This window comes from Artemia sp. Qi Xiang Cuo, chromosome 4, assembly GCF_049724085.1.
Source record: "Artemia sp. Qi Xiang Cuo chromosome 4, ASM4972408v1, whole genome shotgun sequence".
NCBI lineage: Eukaryota > Metazoa > Arthropoda > Branchiopoda > Anostraca > Artemiidae > Artemia > Artemia sp. Qi Xiang Cuo.
Window position 1 is genome coordinate 10,067,154 of NC_142797.1, and position 27,912 is coordinate 10,095,065.

A 27,912-nucleotide genomic window follows, 5' to 3' on the forward strand; every position below is an offset into this window, starting at 1 on the left:
TTTTCAGTCAAAGATACCAAATTTTTGTTAGAACTAACATTTTTTTCGTTATGATAAACAGTTTTCTGCCAGAAGTAGCAAGCTTTCCTTAACACTAACAAATTTTTTCTTCGAAGTATCAACGTTTTCTTAATACTAACAAACTTTTACCTAACACTATCAAATTTCTCTTAGAAGTAACATTTTTTCGCCGGTGATAACACGTTTTCTGCTTGAATCGCTTTTAAAGAATACCGGAAAATCCGGCTCTCTCTCCAGGGGAAATTCTGGTACTCGTGTATCATGCGCCACTCACTCTATGTGTAAAACTCGATTACAAACCGGTTTCATCATTACTTATAAAAAGAAAATTGGGCTACATATTTACATATTAGGGGGATGGGTAAAGTATAGCGGACCTGCATGCAAATGTGTTAGGTACAATTCTTCTGTATATTATGAAGTAAGAATGGTTTTCTGACTTCAAACTGTCCACATACTTTACCCCCCCCCCTTATAAGCAAATATACAGCCCAAATTATATATTTCTCATCTATTTTGTCACTTGTCCTTGTCTTGTTTCTTTCTAAACTGAAAGAAACTAACGAAGAAACCAGTTTGTTCTTGAGTTTTACAAAGCGTAAACTTGAGTGAGTGGCGTAAAATACACAAGTACCAAAATTACTTCCCCCTACGGAAAATGAAAAAAAAACTCAAATAAAATTCAAAAATTTTTGAAAGCCTTATTTTCAGGAGGGGGTATTTTCCGTGGGAGTGGGGGTAAACGCCGGCCACCGTTATCGTCATCCCTGGAAGCATGTTCAGGGGATCTTTCGACTATTTTGCAAAAGTCAATATTCAGAAATTTTGATCTCCAATGCCAAAGGAGGGGCCAGTGGGGGCAAGAAAAGTCACAGAAGGGAGGTTCATCAATTTTTACCCTTAAAAGTACTAGAACATTCCAGGCTGAAGGAAAGTGTTTGGACCTAATGAATAACTGGGAACATATTTCCTACATATTTGAAGGTAAATAAGCCGAATGGCCAAAAGAAATCATATTAAGATGTCGCACAAGGAGAAAAAATGCACACTAGCTACTTTTTAGTTTTGAATTAATTTTGATGACAAAAAGTATTTACTAGATTTCTCACGCCAATGCGGGTGTCGCGGCGAAAGCCGCGACACGCGCACTTTTTTGGCAACATCTAGTAAAACGGAAGCCAATGTAGTAAATTTTTACGTCCAAAACTAGTAAATCCCAAATGCTCCGAGTTGCTCCGCTGCCTTTCATAGCTTATTTTGGATTACTGAAGTTAAGCTCTGTTTATGGCCTAATTACCAAACTTTTATACCGAAATTTATACCTCTGAATTACCTAAATTAAGCTCCGTTTCCGGCCTAGAGCTGTTTATACCCACATCGTATTAAAATGTGTACAATAATGAAAGATTGGCTATTGAAGGTAAAAAGTATAGAATAGTATTTCTGTAAAGAACAGGGTTTCAACTCTCAAGTGCATTTTTTTTTGCTTATTTTTTTCATTCTTTCTTTTAATAAAGAGTTTGTAATTATAGTGTGTGGAGGGTGGTATAAGCCAGAGGGCTTGTTGTTCTTATTTATCTTTGGTTTTCATTAAATTACCTCTGTAAAATCAGAATAGCTGGTACTATATTGTCGACTTCTAAATTGACACTAAATAGACGTTACAAATATATTAAATTACAAACTCTTGAAAGTAATAAAAGCAAATTACACATCACTTTGATCTTCGTTGTTTAATCGTATCTTTCAATGCTTTCAGTTTCATCCAAGATCTGTAAAATATCATCAAGTTCAAAATAGACATTTTCATTCGACTCCATTTGTTTAACCCTTGGATACGCGTTGTCATCACTTAAAACTTCACTACGATCTAAAATAAATGAAAGTGGCGTCCATATAAACCTGTGAAATTTCAATTATAACCTGAATAAAACTAAAAAAGGAAATCTGGCTAAAAAAAAATATCTGCATTAAAAACTACAAACAAATGGCATCAGACAGTTTGAAAGGGGTTAGCTTATCTTTGAAGGTATAGCTGTCTTTAGGATGCAACAGATTGTTAATGTTTGAATTTTTAGAGACAAAAAGCCTTGCCGAATTTAATGATTTGATTCTGCTTATCTATTTTCTCGGTTCAAGGCATCAACATGGACATGTTAGGCTGTCCCAATACCTTTGTAATTTCGAGCAAACCAATAGAAAGTAAAAATCAATCAATCAAATAACCAAAAGAAAAAATCAATTCTGGTTTTCAGGTATAAATAGGCTTAACATAGGTCCAAAGGGCATATATACTTTTATTATAATGTCCTTGGTGTACTTAATTGCACTTTAGGTGGAATTATTACAGTCACAAATAATTGACTTTAATAGGATAACATACAATTACATATAATTACAAAACATATAATTAATGTATAACATGAAACTAACAAGAAGGACTCCAAACATGAAGGATCCTAATTTTGGCCAACTCTGAAGGAAACTAACAAGAAAGACTCCAAACATGAAGGATTCTAATTTTGGCCAACATATAATTACATATGATTATAAAATATATAATTAATGTAGAACATGAAACTAACAAGAAGGACTCCAAACATGAAGGATTCTAATTTTGGCCAACGTATAATTACATATACTTATAAAATATATAATTAATGTATAACATGAAACTAACAAGAAGGACTCCAAACATGAAGGATTCTAATTTTGGCCAACTCTAAAGGAAACTAACAAGAAAGACTCCAAACACGAAGGATTCTAATTTTGGCCAGCATATAATTACATATAATTATAAAACTTATAATTAAGGTATAACATGAATCTAAGAAGGAGGCCAAACATGAAGGATTCTAATTTTGGCCAACTCTGTTTTTTTTATTTCATAATTTTGGTTATTATTTTACTATACATAGAAGTTGCCCATTACAAATATTGTATGTTGCCCATCGTTAAAACATAGGTTTCAAACAGTTTGTGGTAACTAGCTGTAAGCAAGGAGCGATGTTGCCTAGTAGTAACCAAAAATAATAAACAGAGTCTTGACAACAATAGATACATCAAAAGAATTCAATTTTGATGCTTAATCAAAATATATACAATTAAAAACATCTTAGAAACAGGATGGCCAAGTAATGTTTAATAAACTGATACGCTTCTTTCAGTTCTAAATACAATAGCTGCAAACAGAAATTTTCTTGTTGACAAATTTTTAATGTAAGTGTTTAACTCTTAGTACCAAAAGTTTTCTACCAAATGAATGTAGGCTAATGATTCAATGCCCTGCTTCATATTGATATCAAAGACCTTGCATACAAAGTTTGTAATCATGGGCTCAAAATATTCCCTATAATATAAAAATATTCTATAAAAAGGCTAGTCAAGCAGGAAAGGAAAGCAGGATAGAACACTCGGAAAAAATTAATAAAAAAAGAAAAAGAAATACATACTTCCTTTATTGAAGAATTAGGCTACCCTAAGCTCACATATATTTTCATGCAAAAGTAATATTCGCAATCGTCTTCGTTTATTCTTTAAAAATATTTAGTGATGCAAGCTAATAAATCTGAAATTTTGGCCAACGCTCTAAGGCTAATTTAATTAAGAATTTTAATTCTCTGTCTAGGCTACTTAAGGATAGAGGTCTTTCTATAAAGGTGGAAATATCAATATTTTCTGGTTCATGTTAATGGCCTTATTGAATTTGTTTGAAATAATAGTTCATTTTCGATTTCTTACACTAATTTTAATCCGGGTCGCCTTATTGCTCTTCAACTCAATATACTATGAAAAAGCTAGTTCTTCTCACTCAACAAAAACTGGAAAGGCATTTGGATCATTAATTTAGTTACGTGATATTTTTGTAATATTGTTTCATGTTTTATTTTATTTTAGCAGTTGCGTTTCACGTTACCCGACGAATATTTTTTGCTGGGGAACATTCGATTTACTTGTGTTTAGGATTAAATAAAAATCAAGTTTTTTTTCAACTGAAAGTAAGGAGCAATGTCAAAACTTAAAATTAACAGAAATTATTAATTGTATGAGGGGGCTGCCCCCTTCTCAATACCTCGCTCTTTAAGCTAAAGTTTTTCAAAACTTTTAAAAAAATCTTATTATTCTAACTAAACGGCCCTTATGTTTCAGGAGTCGTTCTAAAAGAATTTGGACAAAAAGTCAAAATTTAGAGTAAAGAGCACGGTATTGAGAAGGGGCCAGCCTCCCTCATATAACTGATAATTACTGTTCGTTTTAAGCTTTGATGTTGCTCCTTACCTTCAGTTGAAGAATACCTGATTTTTTATTTAATCTCTGATCATTTTTAAATATTGCCAGAAAATCCTGCTCCCCCTCCATGGAAAATTTCTTCTCCCCACGGACAATACCTCCATGGGAAATTATTTCCAAGTAGAATATCCGCCTCCCGCCAGGAAAATTCCTCCCAGACAATTCCATTCTACCTGAAAATTCCCCAAAAAAACTTCTTGCCGACGGCTTCAGGTGAAAAATTTTTTTTAGCGCACTTTCATTTTCAAAAGACTTTCATTTGAAAAGATTATTTTTAAGTTTATTCGGAGAATCCCCTACTCCGTGGAAGAGTTTCCCACAAATACCCTACCCCTAAGTAGAAAGTTGCTCACGCAGATAATTCCCTCCTAATAATTTATCCGTAAAAATTCCCCCATTGCGAATTTTTTCCGTGAAAAATCCCCCCTACTACGGAAAGATACTCTAGATAACTCCAACCCAATGAAAATTTCCCCCCAAATAATTCCCTTTACATCTCCACATTTAAAATTGAGTCGGCAAACAGACAGTAAGACTAATAAAAATAAACTCTTATAGGAATTCTGGCAAATTACTCCAATGTCAAATTTTCCATAGAAAGTTAATCCCCAGAAACTTTTTACCCGTAGAAAATTATCTCCATGGAAAATCCCCCAGCAGAAAATACCCGAAAAATGTATGTATACTTCCCAATAGCAAATACTAAACATAAACAATGGGAAAATTTTACAATTTTAACACCTTTCCTCAGGGCCTATGGGGGGGGGGTCATTTTATCTCCAAAGGAACAGCTACTGGACCTTTCAGTTATGTTCAACAAAATGGCTATCTCAAAATTTTGATCTGATGACTTTGAGAAAGAAAGGGGGTGAGAGGGTCTAGTCACGGAATTTAAGTGACAATTTCTTGGTCACTTAAAGAGTGCAATTGAACTTTTAATTTCCGTTTGAAAGAGCCCTTTCCCGATATTCTAGGACTATTGGTCCGATGCGATTACCCCTGGGGAAATAAATAAACTAAACAGGCATCCGTGATCTTTCTTCTGACAAAAAAAAAATCCTTATTATTGAAGATGGGAGCTTGAAACTTCGGATTTTAACAGGAGCTTAGCTTTTGAGGTATAACACTAAAGCTAATGAACCTTACATATTTAGATTCAGCATAACAAGATAATTGTTTTGATATATCTATTGATACCAAAATTCTTTTTTTTAGAGTTTAGGTTACCATTGAGTCGTGTTGCTTCTTATTTACAGTTTGTTACCATGAACTGTTTGATTGAAAAAAAAACCATTTTAAACTACTGAAATGACTGCTATTTTAAATGAAATTAAAGTCCAATATGAAAATTTTGAACGAACAAAAAATATCTAATTTATTAGGGATGAAGTTACTACCCTCCGACCTCCCATTACACCCTAAGATTTGACTAGTACTTACCTCAATGCATCTTGCAGTTCAAAACACGTGGCCAGCAGGTCATTTAAGTTTTATATTATATTACATTTAAATAAGAAGAACTGGATTAGTAGAACCAAGGAGAAGTGGCCGGCCTGAGTAATACCCCTTACTTTATCACAGGGGAAAATAAGGGTGTGTGCTCCTGTGTTGATATATTTTTAGTGTCGCCTCTCAATAGTCACAATTGTCGATAGAACCAAAATTACGAACGGCACCATATGGCGCTTACGGCACCATATGCATATTCCCTTAGTTATTTCTCTAGTTTAAGAATGTTCATCATTAAAGTATGTAATTTGTTATTGACAGGTCAGAGTTACGATATAAGAGTTATGAAATTAAACTGGATAGGAGCCTGTAATTGCAGTTTGTCTTTTTGTAATAATAATCAAGATAAAGATACATCGCCACAATTCTTATATCATAGCCAGGTTCATGATATACAATCATAGTCAGGAGCAAACTCGAGACCATGCTTGCTTTTCCAACTGATTTCTAGCCATTTTAGTTTACCATATCTATATAATTATTGGGAACTGTGGGAAGTAAGAAAAAAGAGTTCGTGTAATTTCAACCCCTCGTTTTATTTTATGGACAGTTATGGCTCCGGAATTAGTCGCTACAACAGCTTATCTGACCAATATTTATCGCAGGAGTTTATTTTGTATCTTCTGAAAGGTGGGTTAAAGATATGCTACTTTCCACGACGCTAGCGACAGTTAGGCTTAATCTATTTCGCTAAGGAAAACTCTATGGAAAAGCTGGGCAACCTTATAGATTCATGGGAGTTTTTCTTGAGTACTTCATGCCCCTAACGGAACAATAAAAGAACCGAAGCCTCGATGTTCCACCTTTCTCAACTATTCCATGATAGGCTAATCCCTTCTAGGACTGATTCAACAAGCTTTATCAGGATTACCAACTTTTTAGTCCCCGAATACATCATTTTAAAACCCCAAAATACGTTACTTTCTAATAAAATGTGTCATTTCTACGGCAAGATTGTTGTCTTTTTGTATTTCTTTCAAGCGTTCCCTCTAACACGATAAACAAAATAATAATAATTACAAAAACAATTGCGAAATTTAGAAGATTATCAACATCTCTCTGGCCTAGTAATTAAAATAATATTCATTTTAATTTTTGCAACTGTTTTGCTTTTTGTTTATCGTAATTATTTGCATACTTTGTGGTTTTGCCTGATTTTGCTTATAATTTTTAACCACTTTTAAATAAAGAAAACAACGTTTCTCAAATGAAAATAGAGATTGATTTGAAACTTTAAAATATACATAAATAATTCCAAAATATCAGGGCAGTTACTTCCTCCTTGATCCCTCACTCTTTACGTTAAAGTTTTATATTTCTTTAAGATACTTCTCATTCCAATACTATTCGGGCTTGTTGTCGTCGGGGAAATATTCGGGCTGAGGTTGTCGTTGGCATACGCAGGAGGTGTCCGAACCATCTGAGAGTACGGTGCGCTATTTGGACGGAGAATGGCACTTGGGAGGTGAGTGCGAGCAACCTTGCGTTGCTTACAAAACCGTCCCATCGAAGTCCCTGAATCCGACGGAGCTGTTTCGTCTGGGAGGCGTCTATCATGCTGAGGATTGTCGATTTGAGAGGCCAGGTTTCCGCTGCATAGAGGAGAACCGAGCCTACGGATGCATTATAAATTCGCATCTTCGTGCGCCTAGATATATGCGGCATTCTCCAAAGATTGTTGAGCCTTCCGACGATAGACGAGGCTTTTGAAACTCGGCTGCACACCTCTTCCTCTATAGAGCCTTCATTAGACAGCATGGAGCCAAGATAAGTGAAGTTCTTTACAACTTCAACAGAAGCTCCGCAAACAGTTATGTTCTCAGGTGGCGAGACTGGGCTTGGGGGGCTCAATTGCCACTATCTTTGTCTTAAGCCAGTTTGTTTTCAGCCCCACTTTTTCTGCCTCTTCCTGTAGGACTTCCAGAGCGTCAGTCAACTGGTCAATCGAGTCAGCAACGAGACCAAGATCATGTGCGAAGTATGCGTCCGTCAGAACGCGATCTCCAAGCTGCAGACCAAAGGGCAGGCGATTTGTTGTTCATGTCATGACATGGTCTATCACGCAATTGAACAGTTCCGGGGCGGCGGCACACCCCTGTCGTACACCGGTTTTGATGCCGAATGTCGTGCTCCGTTTGCCGCTGACTTGGACGCAACCCACGGTCTCTTCGTAAAGCTTTTCAAACAATTTGCAGTATTGGTCTGGTAGACCAGTTGATCGAAGTATCAGCCAGAGCGAGTTACAATCCACCGAGTCAAACGCAGCCTTGAAGTCCACAAAGGCTACATATGCTTTCCTCCAGAATTCCTTCGTCTTCTCAATTAACTGGCGCATGGTAAAGATTTGTTCGATAGTGGATCTCCCAGGCATAAACCCCGTCAATTGGACTCTCCTCTTTCTTCTGAGGATACTCGTGCATTTATCCAGCAGGGTCATAGCAAAGAGCTTTCCAGGCACAGAAAGTAGCGTTATGCCTCTGTGGTTCGAACAGATGCCATTGCTCCCCTTTCTCTTCCATAAGGGCAGGATTATTCCAGCTCGCCAGTCCTTCGGGATCCATTCTGTGCGCCAAACCACAGAAAACAGCATATGGAGCCAAAGTAGCATCGCCTGTCCGGCATACTTCAGGAACTCAGCAGATATTCCACATACGCCCGCCGCTTTGTTGTTCTTCAAACGTTTTCCTGCTGTGTAGATTTCTGATGACGTGAAAAGGAGTTTCTGTGTCACTTGTCAGCAGTTCCTGGGTGCTGGTGGCTAGGCTAATGAGTTCCTGGTCAGTCTGCGTTACGGCTTCGGCGTTGAGGAGGCCCGAGAAGGGGTCTTTCCATCGACTGACCTGGGCAGCTTCGTCACTGAGCGGCTGACCATCCACAGAGACAACACGTGCAACCGAGGGGGCTATGCCTCCTGTTAGATCACGGAGATGCTTGTAGAGGCTGCCAAAGTCACCTTTCTTGGCTGCACCCTCTAGCTCATGTGCCTTCCTTTCCACAAACAGTTTCTTGTCTCGCTGTATCAGTTTATTGCGGACCCCATTAAGGCTTCTATAGGTTGGCATGTCACCGAGTAACCTCGCCTTGCGTCTCTGCTCTATGGCGTCAAGCATATCCAACTGAATCCACGCTTTATTAGCACGTTTTTTCCGACCAAAATTTGCTGTCGCTGATTCCAGGACATTCTTTTTGAACGACAGCCATGCGTTTTCACAACTTTCAAATGGCAGGAGTGCGTCGAAGCGGTTCGAGACATCAATGGCATATTTCGACCGTATCTTCTGATCACAGAGGCGAGAGACATCGATCTTGGCTGGTCTTGGCTCTGAGCGATGGGCTTTGAGCCTTAGTTGCATGTTAGCGACGACGAGGCGATGGTCAGTGTTGCCAATCTCAGCTGCCTTATACGTCCTGCAGTTACTGATTGAAGACCTCCATCTCTGTGACACGATGATGTAGTCGATCATTTTTTTGGTATGGCCGTCATTGCTGTACCATCTATATTTGTGAGTGTCCTTCCTTGCAAACATGGTATTCGTAATCACAAGGTTGTGCATGCTGTAGAGTTGTAGAAGCCTTAGACCATTGTGATTTAGGGAATCCGGAGTAATTTGTCCAATGACTTGTCGCCACAAGTCGTGTTTGTCGCACACAGTTGCATTAAGGTCACCCATGAGAATGACAACACCGTGCGGGGATATCTTAGACAATTCATTCGTCAGGGCAGAGTAGAAAGTGTCCTTTGTTTCTGTGTCAGCTTCGTTTGTGGGGGCATAACAAACAAGGACCGTCATTTTTCCTTGCTTGTCATTGAGTCGAGCATTAGTGATTCTATCCGAGACGGGAGTGAATGACAATAGACACTTCTTGGATTTGTCATCAAGAACTAGTCCGACTCCATTTCTCCTGGTGGTTGTCTGGCCAGACCAGAGAAGGTGGTATCCCTCACCTATGGGATCATTTCCATTCCCAACTAGGTGGGTTTCTGTTATTCCAGCAATAGAGATGCGGAATCGCTTCAGTTCCATTGCCAGAAGCATCTTAGCTCCAGGAAAATTTAATGTCAATACATTCCAGGTGGCAATTCGGAGGCCACCTTGGTCAATAAGATTCAATCGCTGGTCATTTCTCAGTCCAGGGGCAAGCAAGGGTCGTGATGGGACAAAAGAAGGTTGGTCATCCGAGGCAGTTGCTAAGCTATTCGTTGCAATGGGTTTCGGGTGGAGGGTTGCAAGCACAACTGACCCTAGGCCTGGATTCTGATTAGAGCCAGGATTTACCTGTATACTGAGAATCCTGGGGTGGGCTCATGAGGTTGAGGCCACCCTGATCGGAGCGTTTAGTTAGGGGAAACCCCGTATCCAGAGATACGTGGTCAGCAGACATGGTCTGCATCATTCCGGACGAGCTCCATTCACTTCCAGCCCACCTCCATTTATATATATATATATATATATATATATATATATATATATATATATATATATATATATATAGGAAAAATATAGGATTCGGAGGTCCTCGGGATCAGATCTGTGGTAGGTGGCGTGGGATGCCTGGTCACATAAATTCGTCATTTCCCGAGTTTTTGCATCTATGTATTTATTTATGTTATTTTTTTTTATTTCAAATACAAACTGTACAAATAGTAAAAAACAGGTCAGTTTTCTCTTTGCAAGAGACTGCTCCATTCTCGCAGATTCCACCATCTGCTCTCTTTCACTTGTTCTGGACTTCACAGCTCCTTGGAGCAAAGAAACAGTTATGGCAATGTTTATGGAACTCTTGGACTCGGCAGTCTTCTTCATTCTGTTGGTCGCTTCCTGAAGTGGAATATCTGCTGCTGCACTCTTTTCTTGCTCTGAGGCTCCAAATTTTTTCCTTTTGCTTTCCATGTCTTCGATTCCTTTATTTTTGTTGAATACTTCCTGCAATTTCTGATTGCTGTCCGCTTTGGAAGCTGCTTTCTCCTTTTCGTATAGCTCTTCTTTTTTCTTTTTATCCAGATATTGTTGATACCGAGACCGTGCGGAACGTGCAAGATTCAACAGCTCTTTTGTAATAACAAACCGTTCTGGTTTTCCTCCATAAAGCCTCAACGTGTCATATACCAAGAGTCTCGCATCCAGAACGCGTTCGGACATCAAGGCCACGTCTTCACCGAGAATCCTATCAGAACGCGAAAGCCCATGCTCAACATCTGTACTGCCATGCGGCAACGTCATCACCGCTTTGATAGGCTTGGTAAGTTCCGGGTACTTGCTGTGCCCACGCTCATTCACTAGTCCAAAATAATGGCTCCAAAAATAATCAATTCGAGTAATGTCCTCATGGTTTCCAGTTTCCGTTCGCAAAAGCAGCCACTCAGCCTGGGTGACGTCTGAGCTTACTCCAATCGCAATCTTGCATGCCACAGCTGCTATGTCTGCAATGCTTCTTGAATCCTTCATGTTAATTGGACTCAAACAGAGTAAGCCTCTAGAAAATCCTTATCCAGAGAACATTTGTTCAAAATATGGCTAATACCCGCAATAAAATGTGTTCGCACATTGACATAGAAAATGGCCTTGTCTTTCAGTGATGCTTTCTCACCGAAATCTCGTTCCACATTTTCTGAAACTATGGGCTTTTCTGCAAGTTTTTAAGCAAGGTTCAACATTTCTGGTGAGAAATTTTCAGTCTCGGTCACGAAATCTAAAGTAAAGACCCCTCCGCAAAGCGTCAGAACTAGTCTTTTGATCTCTGAGTGCAGAACATGAATGAGAGGCTCTTCTTTCTGGAACAGTTGGATGAAACTCATGAACAGTTCTGATGAGGCTAGAACAAACTCGAGTTGGGCCTTCATCGTCGCACTTTTGTTTTAAGCTAAAATCTTCAGAGCTTTGTGAGTGGACAAAAGATTTTTCAGTTTTTTCTCTCTCTGTACGAAGTTCAGGATGTACTCTAAAATTGCCAGCCACTGCTGCATGATTCTAGTAAGGGCATGCCCGATCATCATCCAGCGGCTTGGTACATACTTTATGAGAGTAGTTTCTGGAATTCCCATTTTTTTTGGCACCTTTAATAGTCTTCACAACGTGCATGGCCAGTTGTAAAAAAATGAATGCACAAGAATAACAAAGTCGGAACTTTCTTCTCCGAACACCTGAAGACCTTTCAAGAAAGTGTTATGAATAATATGGATGTTGCAAGTACCAATGTTCAACATCCCTTCCCCGTCACTTTCTTTTTTTCGGCAATGTACTTGTTCCAAACGCTTTTGTTGACGTTTGGTCCGTCACTTCCAAGCGTGATCAGTTTTTCAAGTGGCAGCTGAATCTCCTCAATGGCTGACATAATCTTTTTATACAGGTTATCACTTGTCGCGTGGCCCATAAAACTTGTGCATAAATATCTGCTCTGGATTTCGTTTCCGTATGAGGACCAATATCGAATACGTATCTGTAACTCTTTCATACCAGCGTTGTTGGTTGTCTCGTCATATTATAGTACTAAATATGACTGAATGTCCTTCACAAGCATTTGCTTACAGTAAGGATGCAGCGCATCGGTGATCAGATACGTGAGTTTCTTCGCACATAGAGACATTCCGTCAGGGATCTTACCAGGGAACATCGCATGGAAGGTTGCGACAATATGGTCTGAAGAGTTAGCAGACAAGGAACTCTGTACCGTCTGAAGTGCCCTTATTAACTCAGCGTTATAAGCGGCATCACGCTCACAAAACATGTTTGTACCAATTAATGGTTTATCCTTGGTTGTTTCATCAACTCGAGATTGTCCGGTCAGGTGAAGCTGTAGTGGATGTGGTTGAGCAGTAACTGTGGCTCTGTGTTCTGCAGATCGCACATGTTGGTTTAGCTGAGCAACCCCAGCTGTGCAACCAAGATTTTTCAAGCAGATTTTGCAAAAGAACGAGTAATGGTCGTTCCCAGTCTTACACCATTTGCCAATCTTTCTACCGCTTCAATCCGTCTTAGCAACCCATGAACTATTGAACTGGATAGGCCCCATACTCAATTACCAAGCATCACCTGCAAAATAGCATCCCGCGATTATAAGGCCATAAAAAGAAAGAATGTGGATATATCCAAAACTGGGCCGTATTCGCATCAGCCTTTTATAGCGTTCAGCCAGGAAACGCATAAGTCGCAAGAACTCACAGTCTCATTAAGCAGAGACTACTAGCCTATATACTGATCTTCACTCATTTTGGACAGGCCCAACATGACGAAAACCCAAAACATAGGTTACTAAGTCAACACAACAGCATAGCCCAGGCAGAAGCAGCTTACTAATCCCAACACAAAGCATTAGTTAAGTTCAAACTACTCAACAGTTGTAATTAGTTATTGATCTACACCAAAAGACAGCACAGTCTACAAGCAGAGTCAAAAGCAAAGGAAAGCACATCTTGGCTTACTTAACGAGCAGTGAAAATTGCAAATCATGAGCAATGTTCTTGGTGCTCTTCAGCTGAAAATATTGGAATAATAGGATTTTAGCCAAAATATAGGCATTTTATAGGAGTGCATTAAAATATAGGAATTTATTGGAATCTATAGGCGAGTCCGAACCCTGAAATATATATATATATATATATATATATATATATATATATATATATATATATATATATATATATATATATATATATATATATATATATATATATATATATATATATATATATATATATATATATATATATATATATATATATATATATATATATATATAAATGTTTTTTGTGTGCGTTTTTTCTTTTTTAGTGATACTCCGTCTTTTGTACCTTTTTTCACAAACGTTTTTTGTGTGCATTTTTTCTTTTTTAGTGATACTCCGTCTTTTGTACTTTTTTTTGACGGGTAATAAATAAATACATGAATAAAAATAAATAAATAAATATATATATATATATATATATATATATATATATATATATATATATATATATATATATATATATATATATATATATATATATATATATATATATATATATATATATATATATATATATATATATATATATATATATATATATATATATATATATATATATATATATATATATATATATATATATATATATATATATATATATATATATATATATATATATGAAATTTTTCAAAATCATTGACGCTTTTTGGGTCACTTTCTGGATGACAGGGGCGATTTCTGAATGGGAGAAAACACCATCTTCCCATGGTACAATCTTCTTGGCTACTTAAAAGAGAACCAGAACTTTCAATTTAAGCCCTCTTTCAAATAAGTCCTCTGACGATTTTCTAGGACTATTGTTTTGGTACAATCACCCCTGCGAAAAACAAACTAAAAGAAAACAAAACACAAAAAAAAACATATAAGCTTGTATCCCTGATTTTTCCAGTAAAAATGCCAAATTCCACATTTTTGTAGATAGGACTTTGACAATATATTTCTTCGATGGGATAAATATGATATTGGGATTTTCATCAAGTTCACATACTTTTTTGGGGTGTCCCTTCCCCTTATTTTTAAAAATCAGGCAAATTTTCTCAGCCTCCTAGGTTTTAACTTTTGTTAGGTAACTCTAAACTTAATAAGTTTTGTACATTTAAAATCAGCATAAAAATTTTATTATTTTGATGTAATAATTTATATCAAACCACCTTTTTTTATAGTTTTAGTCACCATTGGCCTGGGTCCCTTCTTACTTGCAATTTGCTATCATGAAGTGTTTGATAAAAAAATAAATTTACCACCATACTTAGCAATTTCAACACTCTTGATCAAAATTTTACAACCAAAACGATATTTTATACAGTTGATTGCAAACAAGTAGGCTACTTCAATCATAATTTTGGACTCAAAACCAAGCATAAGATACAGTTTCAGGTTGATGTCCATATGCTGTTGAAATAATACAGGATTTCAGTAGGCTACATCTAGGCTGAAAATCACAAAACAATGTTACTTATTATAAGCCGCAATCAAGCCCACTATTGATGCAGACATTTTAGTTTTTAGAGATTTTTTAAATTTATACCCTTGATTAAATTTTTTCCAAGGAAAGGCCTAAAATGGCGTCTCAACAGCTTTTGTCCCATTAATATCCAGGATTTTTAAATAAACTTACTATGAAATGAAATGCTTTTCATTTTAGAGGACTAATTTTTCCAATGGTGGGGTTTAGGGGATACATTTTCAAAAATATGACTATCTTTACCATACTTCCTTCAATTCTCTATACTTTTCATGGCATTGATGGGTAGGTATTGATGACCACCTTTATTTCTTTTTATTTTTCAGGCAGTGGGGAAAAAACTTCTTCTTTTTAATTGTTTGGGGGGTGGGACAAAACTTCTTTTTATTCCAACAATTTATCTAGTCCAGGTTTTTGATTTTTAAAGGAATGGCAGGCATTGATGACTTTATCCATGTCAAAATCCAAAACCCAATCATCATTGCTGCCATTTTCAATTTGTTTGGTTTGTTTTACCTTGGCCTGTCTTTTGTCATTATGAAATACATATCACCAAACCTTTGTTGTTGTTTTTTTTTAACGAAGGTATGTTAGGTATTGATGGCCTTATCCAAGTCAAAACCCCAAATCCAATCATTATTGCTATCATTTTCAATTTTTGACACGTTTTGATTCTTGCTGTCCAGGTTGATTTTCATTGAATTGCTCACAAGCTTGGGGTCACATGTATTCAAACCGCATGTGTCTTTGTTCTTCATTTTCATTTTTGACTTGCTCATATGCTTGGTGTTGCGTGTCTTCTAACCGTGTGTGTCTGTGCTCTTCATTTTCATTTCTGACACGCCACCTCTGTTCTTCTAACGGCGTGTGTATTTTCTCTTCATTTTCAGTTTAACTCACTCACATGCTCAGTGTTGCATGTATTGTAACTGCATGTGTCTTTGCTCTTCATTTTCATTTTTGGCATGCAATTACTTTTCTTCTAATTGCATGTCTCTTTGCTCTTCATTTTTGACTTGCTGACAAGCTCGGTGTCACATGTCTTCTAACTGCGTGTGTCTCTGCTCTCTATTTTCATTTGAACACGCTTTAATTATTGTTTTAGCATATCTTCTAGCCGCCCGTGTCTTTGCTCTTCATTTTCATCTTTCTTACATTTTTGGATTTTGATTACTTAACACAATTTAGCAATGGCCTTTGCTTTAGATACCTGTAAAGGTGTTGTCGTAATTGACAGAGCAAATTTTCATTTTAAGGCCTTCCAACACACATTATATTATATAAGTTACTGATGTGTTGGAAACTCAACAATCTTTTTTATGCTATGCATGACATCTTATAAGAAAATGTTTGTATGATGTCATAAGAAATTCTTATATGATGTACTAACATAGTATGTGACATCACTTGCAAAAACCAGAATCAAGGCTTTTAATGAATTTTCTCAGACTTCTGACCTATCTAGATTGTTTTCTTATGCAAGAATATCTCAAGATACCAATTTTTCCATAAAAATATGGAGCCGTTTCCAAGAATAAACACATACATCATACATAAATACACAATTAATGCTTGTTTATAAAGATAGTATATAGGTCTTCTGTGGTCATCCCTAATTTTGATGTCAAACTATTGCTACAAAACTGGTTATTTGAAATGCCCAAAATTAGGTTTAAAAAGCATAAAAACACTAAATTTTACCCATATACTGTCTGTTAATATTATATCTTTAAATATTTCTCAAGATTCATTAAATGTATAAGAAAATTTCTTGTTCCAAAATTCTGTCCTCTCTAATTTTGAAAAATAATATCATGAATCTTTATGACATAATTATGTTTTGTAGACATACACCTGAGCCACTAGACAGTGACAGCTCTTGAAAACCAAAATTATACATATATATAGAGGTTATCCTTAATTTTAACATCAAACTAGTGCTACAAAACTGGTTATTTAAAATGGCTAAAAATTGGTTTAAAACATCATAAAAACACTAAATTTTAGCTAATACTGTCTGCTAATACCGTGTCTTTAAATATTTCCCAAGATTCATCACAAGTACAAGAAACACTCTTGTTCGGAAATTCCATCTTTTGTAATTTTAAAAAATTATGCCATGAATCTTCAATCTGATTTGCTAATTGTAAGATTAGGCTTGAAATTGAACGTAGGTAATGAACTCATGAAGATTTATTAAATAAAAAAAAACAAGTTTTTTAAACTGAAAGTAAGGAGCGACATTAAAACTTAAAACGAATAGAAATTATTCCGTATATGAAAGGGACTGTCCCCTCCTCAACGCCTCGCTCTTTACGCTAAAGTTTTTTATTGTTTTAGAAAATAAAGTTTTGAGACAGAGTCAAACTTTAGAGTAAAGAGCGAGGCGTTGAGGAGGGGACAGCCCTTTCATATACGGAATAATTTCTGTTCGTTTTAAGTTTTAATGTCGTTCCTTACTTTCAGTTTAAAAAACTTGTTTTTTTATTTAATTTCTGATCGTATTTTAGTTAATACAGCTTTTATTTTGGCTTGCCGTCATTGAATAAGTAAACAAAATTTGCATAAAAATTTTACTTTTCTTTTGCTAAATGGCTGCCTTTAAATTTGGTTCTGACGTAATTTACAAATTAACTTACGTAACGAACTTGTATATTTGGATATTTTTCTTCTGGAAAAAAATACAAAGTTGCAGATTTTTGCAGATATGAGCTTGAAACCTATCTTATAGGGTTTTCTGATACGCTGAATCTGGCAGTGATTTTCATTAAAAGTTTTTCACTTTTAGGGGATGTTTCCCCCCTCTTTAAAAAATCAGGTAAGTTTTCTCAGGCTCGTAGCCTTTGATGAGTAATACTAAACTTAACAAATTTTATATATTTAGAATCAGCACTATAAGCCCATTCTTTTGATACATTTATTGACTTCAAAGTTACGTTTTTAAAAGTTTCGCTTACTATTGAGCCGTATCGCTTGTTTTTTTTTATTGTTTTTTTTTTATTACGTATATGTTATTACGTATATGAGGGGGTTATCCCCTTATTCAATAACACGCTCTTTAAGTTAAAAGTTAAAAAAATTTTAATTCAAAAACCCCTGAATCACAAAGGCCGTTTAATTAGAATAGATAGCTCTTTTTAAAGCAATAAAAAAAACTGTAGCGTAAAGAGCGAGGTATTGACTTGGGGGAGAACCCCTCATATACATAATAATTTCTGTTCATTTTAAGTTCTAATGTTGCTTCTTACTTTCAGTTGAAAAAACTTGTTTTTTTAAATTTAATTTCTGATCGTTTTTTAAATAATGCTTGGAAATCCGGCGCCCCCTTCATAGAAATGTCCCTTACTCCAAAGAAACATCCTCCACGGACATCTTCTCCTGAGTAACCCCCTCCCCCAGTCCCCCTCCCCCCCCAAAAAAAAATTCTTCCTGAAAATGTCTATATACTTCCCAATAACCAATACAATATGCAAGCAATGGGCAAAGTTCATAACTTGCAGCCCTTCCCCTGGGAACTGTGGGGGATTAAGTCATCGTAAAAGACAAATTTATTAGATTTTCGACTATGCTAAACAAAATGGCTATCTCAAAATTTTAATTGGGTGACTTTGAGAAAAAAATGAGCGTGGGAGGGGGCCTAGTTGCCCTCCATTTTTTTTTGTCACTTAAAAAGGGCACTAGAACTTTTAATTTCCGTTCCAATGAGCCCTCTTACGGTATTCTAGGACCATTGGGTCAATACGAGTTTTCCCAGGGCCTACCCCTGGGAAAAAAAAAAATAAACACGCACCCGTGATATTTCTTCTGGCAAAAAATGCAAAATTCCACATTTTTGTGGATGGGAGCTTGAAACCTATACAGTAGGATTCTCTGATACGCTGAATATGATGGTGTGAATTTCATTAAGGTTCTATAACTTTTAGGGGTCTTTCCCCCTTTTTTCGAAACTCAGCCAAATTTTCTCAGGCGCGTAACTTTTGATGGGTAAGATTAAACTTGATGAAATTTATATATTTGAAATCAAAATTAAAATCTGATTCTTTTGATGTATCTATTGGTACCAAAATTCCGATTTTTAGAGTTTCGGTTACCATTGAGCCGGGTCGCTCCTTACTTACAGTTCGTTACCACGAACTGTTTGATTAATGAATTCCATTTTTAGTGATGCAGTCATGTGTAATCTCAATATAGCCAAACAGTTCGTGGTAAACAAACTTTAAGTAAGGAAAGACTCAATTAAACAGAAACTCTTTAAAACAGACACTTTTCAAAACATAATTTTAATAACAAAAGATACATCGCAAGAGTTGAATTTAATGCTAATTCCAAATATACAAAGTTCATTGAGTTTAATTTTACCCTTCAAAGATTACGAGCCTGAGCAAATATGCCTCATCTTATTGAAAATCACCCCATAAGATTCAGCATATCAGAGAACCCCACTGTAGAGGCTTCAAGCTCCTATATACAAAAATGTGGAATTTAAAATTTTTTGCCAGAAGAAAGATCACGATTGTGTGTTTGTTTTTTTTGTTGGTTTTTCCAGGGGTGATCGTATTGTACCAGTTATTCTAGAAGATCAGGAGAGTGCTCATTTGATTGTAAATCAAAAGTTACAATGCACTTTTGAAGTAACCAAAATTATGGTGGGCAACTAACGCCCCTTCCACACCCCGTGTTTCCCCGATGACATCTGATCAAAATTTTTAGATAGCCATTTTGTTAACCATAGTTGAAATGTTTGATAACTATGCCTCTGGGGATCACATAATTCCCCTTAGTCTCTTGGGAAAGGACTTGTAAGTTACTTAATTTGCCCGCTGTTCACACATAGTGAACAGCGGGCAGCGAACAGCGGGCAGTCTTTAACCAGAGTTCAACCTGTTAACACCTATTTGGTTTATGCCTTTCCACATTAAACTCACTTAATTCACTGACAAAGTTGATTAACTGTGACCTAACTCCCGGACTGAACTTTTTAACCCTTTATATTAATCAACCAAGTGACTAAAGGACAACCAATTCAGTGACAAAGTTGATTAACTGTGACTTAACTTCCGGATTTTGTCACCAGCCATCAGGTGAATTGAACTTCTTAACCCTTTATATTAATAAACTAAAGGACGACCAAAGGACTTTAAGAGAGTGTGTCCTGAGTGTAGATTAAGGGCAACAATCAATTGCCTGGTATGTAGTACTTGCAACTCTTCCATTGATGAGCAATGTGCGGGGATAGAACGTTCCCAGTGGAATAAGTACTGGTTATGTTCGGATTGTTCTTCGAAACAAAACACCACCAAAAATCAATAACATACCACCCATAATTCTTCGAAAGCTAATGATACCCCACGACGCCGATTGTCAGGAATAAATTCTTCAAAAGCTAGTGATACCCCACGACGCCGATTGTCAGAAACAGATTCTTCCTTAAAAGAAATTTTAGATGATATCAGGTCGTCCCCCCTTGCCCTGCCTTGTCAAAGGGATGGTAAAGCTTTCATTGCAGCTCAAAGCGAATGTCAGACTACTCCCCTACCAGTTTTAACCAGTGTTGCCAGTTGCCAGACTGATTTTCTGCTAGAAACTGAAGATGCCAGTACCCAGACGGATTTTGTATCTAATTGTGAGCCTTCTAATGATGCCTCCTGCCAGACTGAAAATTTTCCTTGTTGCAATTGTTATTCCAGCCCCCTATGTGACCCTTCCCTCCCCTCCCTCTTAGTGCTGAAAAAAAAACTCGAGTTCATTACCAAAGAAATTTCTACTTTCGTTGATCTTAGGGGGAATATAATTAAGAACACACTTAAGTCTGTGAATACAAATCAACAAATCGCTAATTTGAAACCACAGTTTATATAATTATCCAGTAAGCTTATCGCAGATCATTTCTGGTCTTCGTTCTTGGTGCGAACAACAAGGTCCTCCCACTTATTCGTGCAGTTATGAATCAGTTTTTTTGCGTCAATCAATAAAAAACGTTAAGTAAGGGTATTATTCAAATTTCTGAAAACAGAAAAAAACTTGGTGAGCTAATCAAGCAGTTTGCAAGTGTCCCATTAAACAAATATTACTTAATTTATACACAAATTATGAGTTAATCTATCATTTACATACAGTGGACTCAAATGATTAGCCTATGTAGGATTTTGTAAAAAAGGAGGCGGGGGTTGATGAAATTTGTGAAAATAAGGAATTTTTTTCTCTTCTAATAACTGGTGGAATAGGTGTGATGGTTTCAGGGGCGGATCCAGGATTTTTTTAGGGGAGGGGGGCGCAGAGTAGGTTGATCCGACAAACTTACGTTAGGGGCAAGTTTAATTAATGCAAACTTGCGTTAATTAGGTAAATTACACTACTTTACGGGGTAACCCTCGCCCCCCTCTGGATCCGCAACTGGATAGTTTATTTTTTCACGTCGTGATATTTATTTTCTCAGATAGTAGTTCCTGTGATATTTGAAAAGTCTAGTTACCTGTTTTGGCGGAGAGCCTAGATAAGACTAGTTTCGTTTTCAATCAATGTTTTCATATGAAATGGGCAGACCTTTCCTGAACTTTAAACAATAAACACCTCTGTTTGAAAATCTTTGCACTTTCTGAATTTAGATAGCGATAAGGGTTCCTGATTGAGACCAAATTTAGGACTTGGGTTGTAATTATTGGTTGAAAAAATTGATAAAACTTTTAAAACTGAAATATCAATGCGAAGCACCAAATATCATAATCAAATGTCATCGCTTTATGGCATTGTTCAAATAAAACTTATTTTTTACTTGACTATCGTCGTAAATTTATTCTTTGTCTTTCTTTCCATTCTTAAACCAATGTTATATTTACCTTTTGCATTATTACAGCCCACTATATATACATTCATATAAATTTATATGCAGTGTTACCACCATACCAATTATTCTCCTTTCCTTTTTTATTCTTTAATAATAATTTCTGGTCGTTTTGAGTTTGAATTATTGTAGGCTTCTATTTCTACTGATCTTAAGTTTAATATGGCCTTTACTTTTCTTTAAAAACAACTTTCTTTTTCGTAAAGTTTTCGTAGTATATATATATATATATATATATATATATATATATATATATATATATATATATATATATATATATATATATATATATATATATATATATATATATATATATATATATATATATATATATATATATATATATATATATATATATATATATATATATATATATATATATATATATATATATATATATATATATATATATATATATATATATATATATATACATATATTTATATCGGCGCGTACAAACAGCTCCTCTCATTTGATCTGCCATCAGCGGTCCAATTACCCTCGAACACATATTTTGGCAGAAACTTTCTCAAAATGCCTTTGAAACCAACTTGAGACTTCGAAACCTATTTTTAATTCCTAAAAACATCTAATAATAACATTACACTACTAACTACCGATTTCATGTATGTATTGGAATAAATTAATTTAAAATTAGTTTCTTCAAAATTAGTGTTCCAACGTTGAAGCAAAGTTTTGCGTCCAAGAGAAATCTGAATTGTCTACCCGTGAAAAGATCTGATGCCGCTTATGTTTCTACGTTCTCTGGAGCACTCGCACCCCGGTCCGGGTTTTTATAATGGGTGAGATAGGGAATGATCATACTGGATAATTATATAAACTGTGTTTGGATCCAACTGCAATTCAATCCAGAAGCAACAACAGAAGCCTGAATTTCGACAAATTGATCGAGCTAGAGGCCCTCTGTCAAGTACACAAAATTGATGTAATTGCCGTAACTGAGGTCCAAGCACAGAACCCTGATTTATTAAAAATTAACAACTACTCCCAATTCATAAAACTTCGTCCTCATGATCACCCCCTAGGTAAAAAGGGAGGCGGAATACTATTGTAATGGAATCGATTTTCAAGACCCCGAAAAATTTCCAAGTAAAATATAATCGCCCAGAATATAAACCCACAAAAATTCAAGTAATACTTAATTGTCAAATTTAAAAAGTAGTGAAACATTGTATTACAATTGTAACTATGAAACTATGCATTTAAATTCTGTTTCGCGAAACTAAGCATTTAAATTAAAAATTATTTTCGCGAGATACAAAAGTAAAACTAAATATTCCACTGTAATTACAGGGTAGAGCTTCAACAAAATGTTTGCGTGAGAGACAATGTAAAATTATGTATACAAAAAATTGTATCACGCTAATAAGAATTCCAAAATGAAATTTTAAAGAATCTTAAGTCGGATTAAAAGTTAATTAAAATCGACTAGGTGATTGGTACGTCACCGTCCAATAGTAATAGAGGACAAAGAATAAGAACCAATAGAATCAGTATACTGTGCCTTTTAGCAACGCCCGAATGTAACCCTTGGCGAAATTGCAGGGTATAGTTCCTTCAAACTTAGCAAGTTGGAGTTAGTCTATGATTAGTCTATGATGAGTCTATGATGAGTTTTGGAGTTAGTCTAGGATGAGTTTTAGGTGAGTCTATGGCAGTCGATTAGAAACCTCTTATCATACATTCTGAGAATTTATTTGTGAGTCTTTTATGAGTTTTTGGAGTGAAATTTAATAGACAGTAGTACTGAACGTTACTTGTATTACCAGTGAGCAGTTTTAACCTAGTGTCATTACTGCAAGTGTTTTGATATACCGATACTCTGTTCCAGTTATGTGAGTAAATAAATGCATCACTTTCTTATTTTATTCTCTTTATGCTAGTATTTCTCGAGATAGCTTGTCCTTGTGGCTCCACTCGCTCTCAAGGGAACCTGAACCCATTCAATCTGATTTCGACTCAGTATGGCCATTAATGTAGCTCCCCATTTTGAACCGCTAATTTAAACTCCCCTTTCATTGGAGAATTGTTTTATTATTTACAAAACCCCCTCCATTGCATTATTATTCACAAAACCCCTCCATTACAATTGGCGCGGCCTGTATAAAGGAGCAAAAACACAAGGACAACTTTATATACAAAAAAAGATTATTGAGAAATATTACGCATAGGGAAAGTGCGATATTTTGTGCATGCTTTGAAAGTGCCATATTTTGTGCATGCTTTGAAGTGCAATATTTTATTAAGCCTAAGCCCCCTTAAAATAATAACAAAAATATAATTTAGACGCACCAAATTTAAGTTATATCAAAAAATAAAACCAGTGCCGAATTTTAAGTTATTTTGAAAAAAAAACAAAAAACAAAATGTCGTTAGATCAACACGAACAATTGTTAAAGCAAAAACTCATTGCAAAAACAGTGGAAATTTCAAAATCCTTCCCATCATATAACGGTGATTCAGATGTAGATGAATTTATTATCCAATTGAACCAATTCGTAGAAGTAACTCAAACGGACTTAAAATCATTAGTAGGCATGTTGTTAATGAGACTTAAGGGGCAAGCACTAACATTCTTAAAACAAATAGAAAATACAATAGGGGAATATAGCAACCTTCCAATAATCTCAATAGAAAAATTGCTAAAAACGTTCCAAGAAAGATTTGTTGAAACTAGTTCAACACACAAATTAAAGCACGGAACTGTCGACGAAACCCAAAATGTTAGAGAATATCTGCACAAAGTAATGGTATCTATTGAAGCTAAATACAGGAAAGAATCTGGTCCTTTTTGTGATAAAATTGTACTAAATGCTTTCATGCAAGGTTTGAGCCCCAAACTATACCGAATGTTAATATAAAAGAATATTCAAACATTAGAGCTAGCAGTCCAGGAAGTAGATAGAATGATTGAAATTGATTCGATTATGGAAAACCACAATCAGTCAAGAATAAATAATGTAGAAAATTCAACTCCGGAACGATCACGAACAATTTCCCCAGGATTCTTTTCGAGAGATAATTCACCCAAACCGAACCAAAACAGATCTCCAACCCCTACCAGACAAAGAACAGTACGTTTTGTACCCACAAACACGACAAACCATGTGAATAACCCCCAATTATAAGCTATACATGTAATAAACAAGGACATATCGCCAGGGAATGCCGTACGAGAAACAACTATATGCCAGGAACCCCCAGTTTTAATAACCGTTTGTTCGGGAGAACAAACTTAAATGTCAATGGGTCATGAATCTATTAAAATAACTCCCCATATCTCATATCAGTCCACAACTCGTACCAACAAGGCTGTACGCATTCAAATCCTTCCCAGTGTCCGCCTCCCCAATCATATACCACTCTGTCCCCCAACCGACAAAATAATTATCGGGTCCCTAACGCAAATCCACGTCAACACAGGTACCAATTCAATTCACGGACAGTGTATACAACTATGTTCAATAGAAATATGAGTAATGACAGAAGATATTTTTTCCCGACGGGAAATGAAAGAAATTTTTCGGGAAACGAAAGAAATTTTTCGTCAATACAAAACAATCAAATGCCGCGGGCCGTCGGCGCAAGAAATTTTAACCCACGCAATAATACGTGGCAACCAAGACAATAAAATGTCAATCAACTCGGAACTTCAATTGGTAGTGAACCCAATTCACTTCCCACCGAGCCCCAATGTCAAACGCCAACTTATCAAATAAATGCACAGGGAAACGAATTAGGCCCCCAAGAAAATTAACTGGGACCCTGGAGGCCAGTACTTTTTATAGGTCCCTTCCAGTAATTTTACCTTTCTTAAGTGATAATAATGACATATTACCTATATTAAATAATTTTGGTGTTGCAAGTATTAGTTTTAAAGCGTTAATAGATTCCGGTGCATCAGTCAATATAATAAACTCAAAAGTATTTAATAGACTACCAGTATATATTAAGCGACGAAAAAACTTCAATACTCCCAGTTTAACAAGTGTCACAGGTCATAGGCTGCAAGCTATAGGCTCCATACGCTTCGATGTGACAAAAGATAATAGAATCTTTCCTACAAACTTCATAATCTGCAAGAATTTCCCATATGAGGCTATAATCGGTGCTAATTTTCTAAAATCTAATAAAGTTTTATTAGATATAGCAAATAACAGATTCGTGTATCCATACGATCCTATTCTCCAACTCGTGGAAAGAGGGGAAGCAACAGTGAATAGAATAAAATCTTTTGTACCCCACCTTTCGTCCTGTGGGAGAAAATCAATTAGCAAATGGCTCGAGTCAATAAAAGCAAAAATAGGAAAAATGCAGGAGTATAGACAAACAGAAATAAAGAAAATAGCCGAACTATGGACTGAAATAATAAATCTTAATATTATCGTAAAGAAAAAGAACTTTAATTCATCCCCACTATGAATCCCACAGGCGGAAGAATTGATATGACCAAGCAACAAGATTAGCTTAATAAAAGATAATTCGAAAGAAAAATACTATGGGTTTGCAGTGCGAAAAACAAAAATCCCCCCAAACAAAATGCATAAAGTCCAAATTTCACAAACGATCACCTCTGTAAATGACAATTCCGATACTTGGTTTACATTACAGTGCATAGAATTCCCCAAAAATCTGTTCTGTGATAAACAGATAATTTTACATAAGAAAGCAAAGGGCTTTATTTGGTTGACCAATACACATGAAAATGATATGGTTACATTAAAAAAGGGAACATGCCTCGTTGAAATACAAGTTATTTCTGAGCACGAGCTAAACAAATGGAAAAATTCTAAGGAAAGCTTAGTTAATAGCATCGGTGTTAGCAATCCAAAGAATAGGTACCCCCTAACAAAACCCCAATTTTTGGAAAAATTCAAATTAGATCATATCCAAGATATGTAATTAAAAGAAAATTATGTGAATTGCTCTGGAATTTTAGAGATATATTTTCCACATGCGAAGAAGATATTGGATTGATACCGTTATATGAACATTCTATCCAAACTACAGGGTTGCCTGTAGCAAAACAGCCCTATCGCATCCGTTACCCCTATAAAGATTGGTTAAAAAATAAAATCTGTGAAGTAGTAAGAAACAATATTATTCGAAGATAATTTCTTAAACCACATTGGCCTGACATAAAAACCCCATTTTTGGGCCTATTGGCCTATATATTAAAACCCCATTTTTGCTCGTTTTTCTTTCTTTATGTAATATTATACGGCCAAGTATAAGCCCGTATTCAGCCCCTTTTATACTTTTGCCAAAAAAGAACAACGACCTAAGAATTGTAGTGGATTATAGAGCCTTAAATAATCAGGTAGTTAGCGACAAATTTCCCCTGCCCCGAATTGATGAAATCCTAGATTCCATTTCAACCAAAAACTAAAACTTTAAGTTTCTTTACCTCACGCAAGTTTATTATTACGTTAAAATAGCAGATAATGACGTTTATAAAATGGCCTTTTCAACAACAGAATGTGGCTCTTATGAATATTTGAGAGTACCATTCGGACTCAAAACCAGTTTAAGTGCATTATCTAGACCTCTGTTACACTTATTACGAGGTATAGAAAATATTATCCATTTCGTGGATGATGTGATTTTTGTGGGAGAAACACCAGAAGACCATATAAACACATTAGCCAAAGTTTTTGAGAAATTCAGAGAGGGTAATCTAAAATGTAGACCTGAAAAAATAAATTTATTTCAATTCGAAATAAAATTCTTAGGAATGATAGTGACCCAAGGTCAAATATCACCGGAGCCTGAGAAGATAAAATGTGTAGAAAACCTAGAGCCGCCAAAAACTATGAAACAACTGAGAGGCATTATTGGTTTAACAAGTTATTTTGGAAAATTCATACGCAACTACGCCCAAATTGACAAACCCTTAACGGACTTGACTAAAGGGGACGGCAAAACTATCACCTGGTCGAATGAAGCTCAAACTTCATTAGATACTCTCAAGAAAGCTCTAACTTCTGAACCAATTTTGTCTTTGCCAGACTTTGAAAAGGGACAATTTCTGGTTACTACCGATGCTTCAGGTCTAGGCATCGGTGCAATCCTTTCCCAATTAATCCCCATGGAAAACCACCCTGAACCCCTACAGGAACCCCCTCCGTATGTAGAGAAAGTCATATGCTATTCAAGCAGAACTCTAACCAAAGGCGAAAGAAGTTATTCAGCAACGAATTTGGAGTTACTATATATAATTTATCATTTATACAAATTTAAACATTATTTAATAGGTTAAAAA

At 35.9% G+C, this 27,912-nt stretch overlaps 1 protein-coding gene across 2 annotated transcripts in view; it reads right to left on the reverse strand.

Annotated features, from left to right (window-relative positions):
• Positions 1 to 1,676: 1,676 nt before the first annotated feature.
• The window catches only part of LOC148952770 (uncharacterized), a 40,223-nt gene continuing 13,987 nt past the window's right edge, over positions 1,677 to 27,912 (reverse strand). Inside the window, exon 3 of one of the 2 annotated variants that reach the window (XM_089087419.1) lies at positions 1,677 to 1,793. In XM_089087419.1, the coding sequence (XP_088943545.1) occupies positions 1,783 to 1,793 (11 nt within the window). In that variant the 3' untranslated portion in view covers positions 1,677 to 1,782. Of the gene's footprint in view, positions 1,892 to 27,912 lie in introns of both variants that reach the window. The other variant, XM_089087418.1, reaches the window with a different exon arrangement.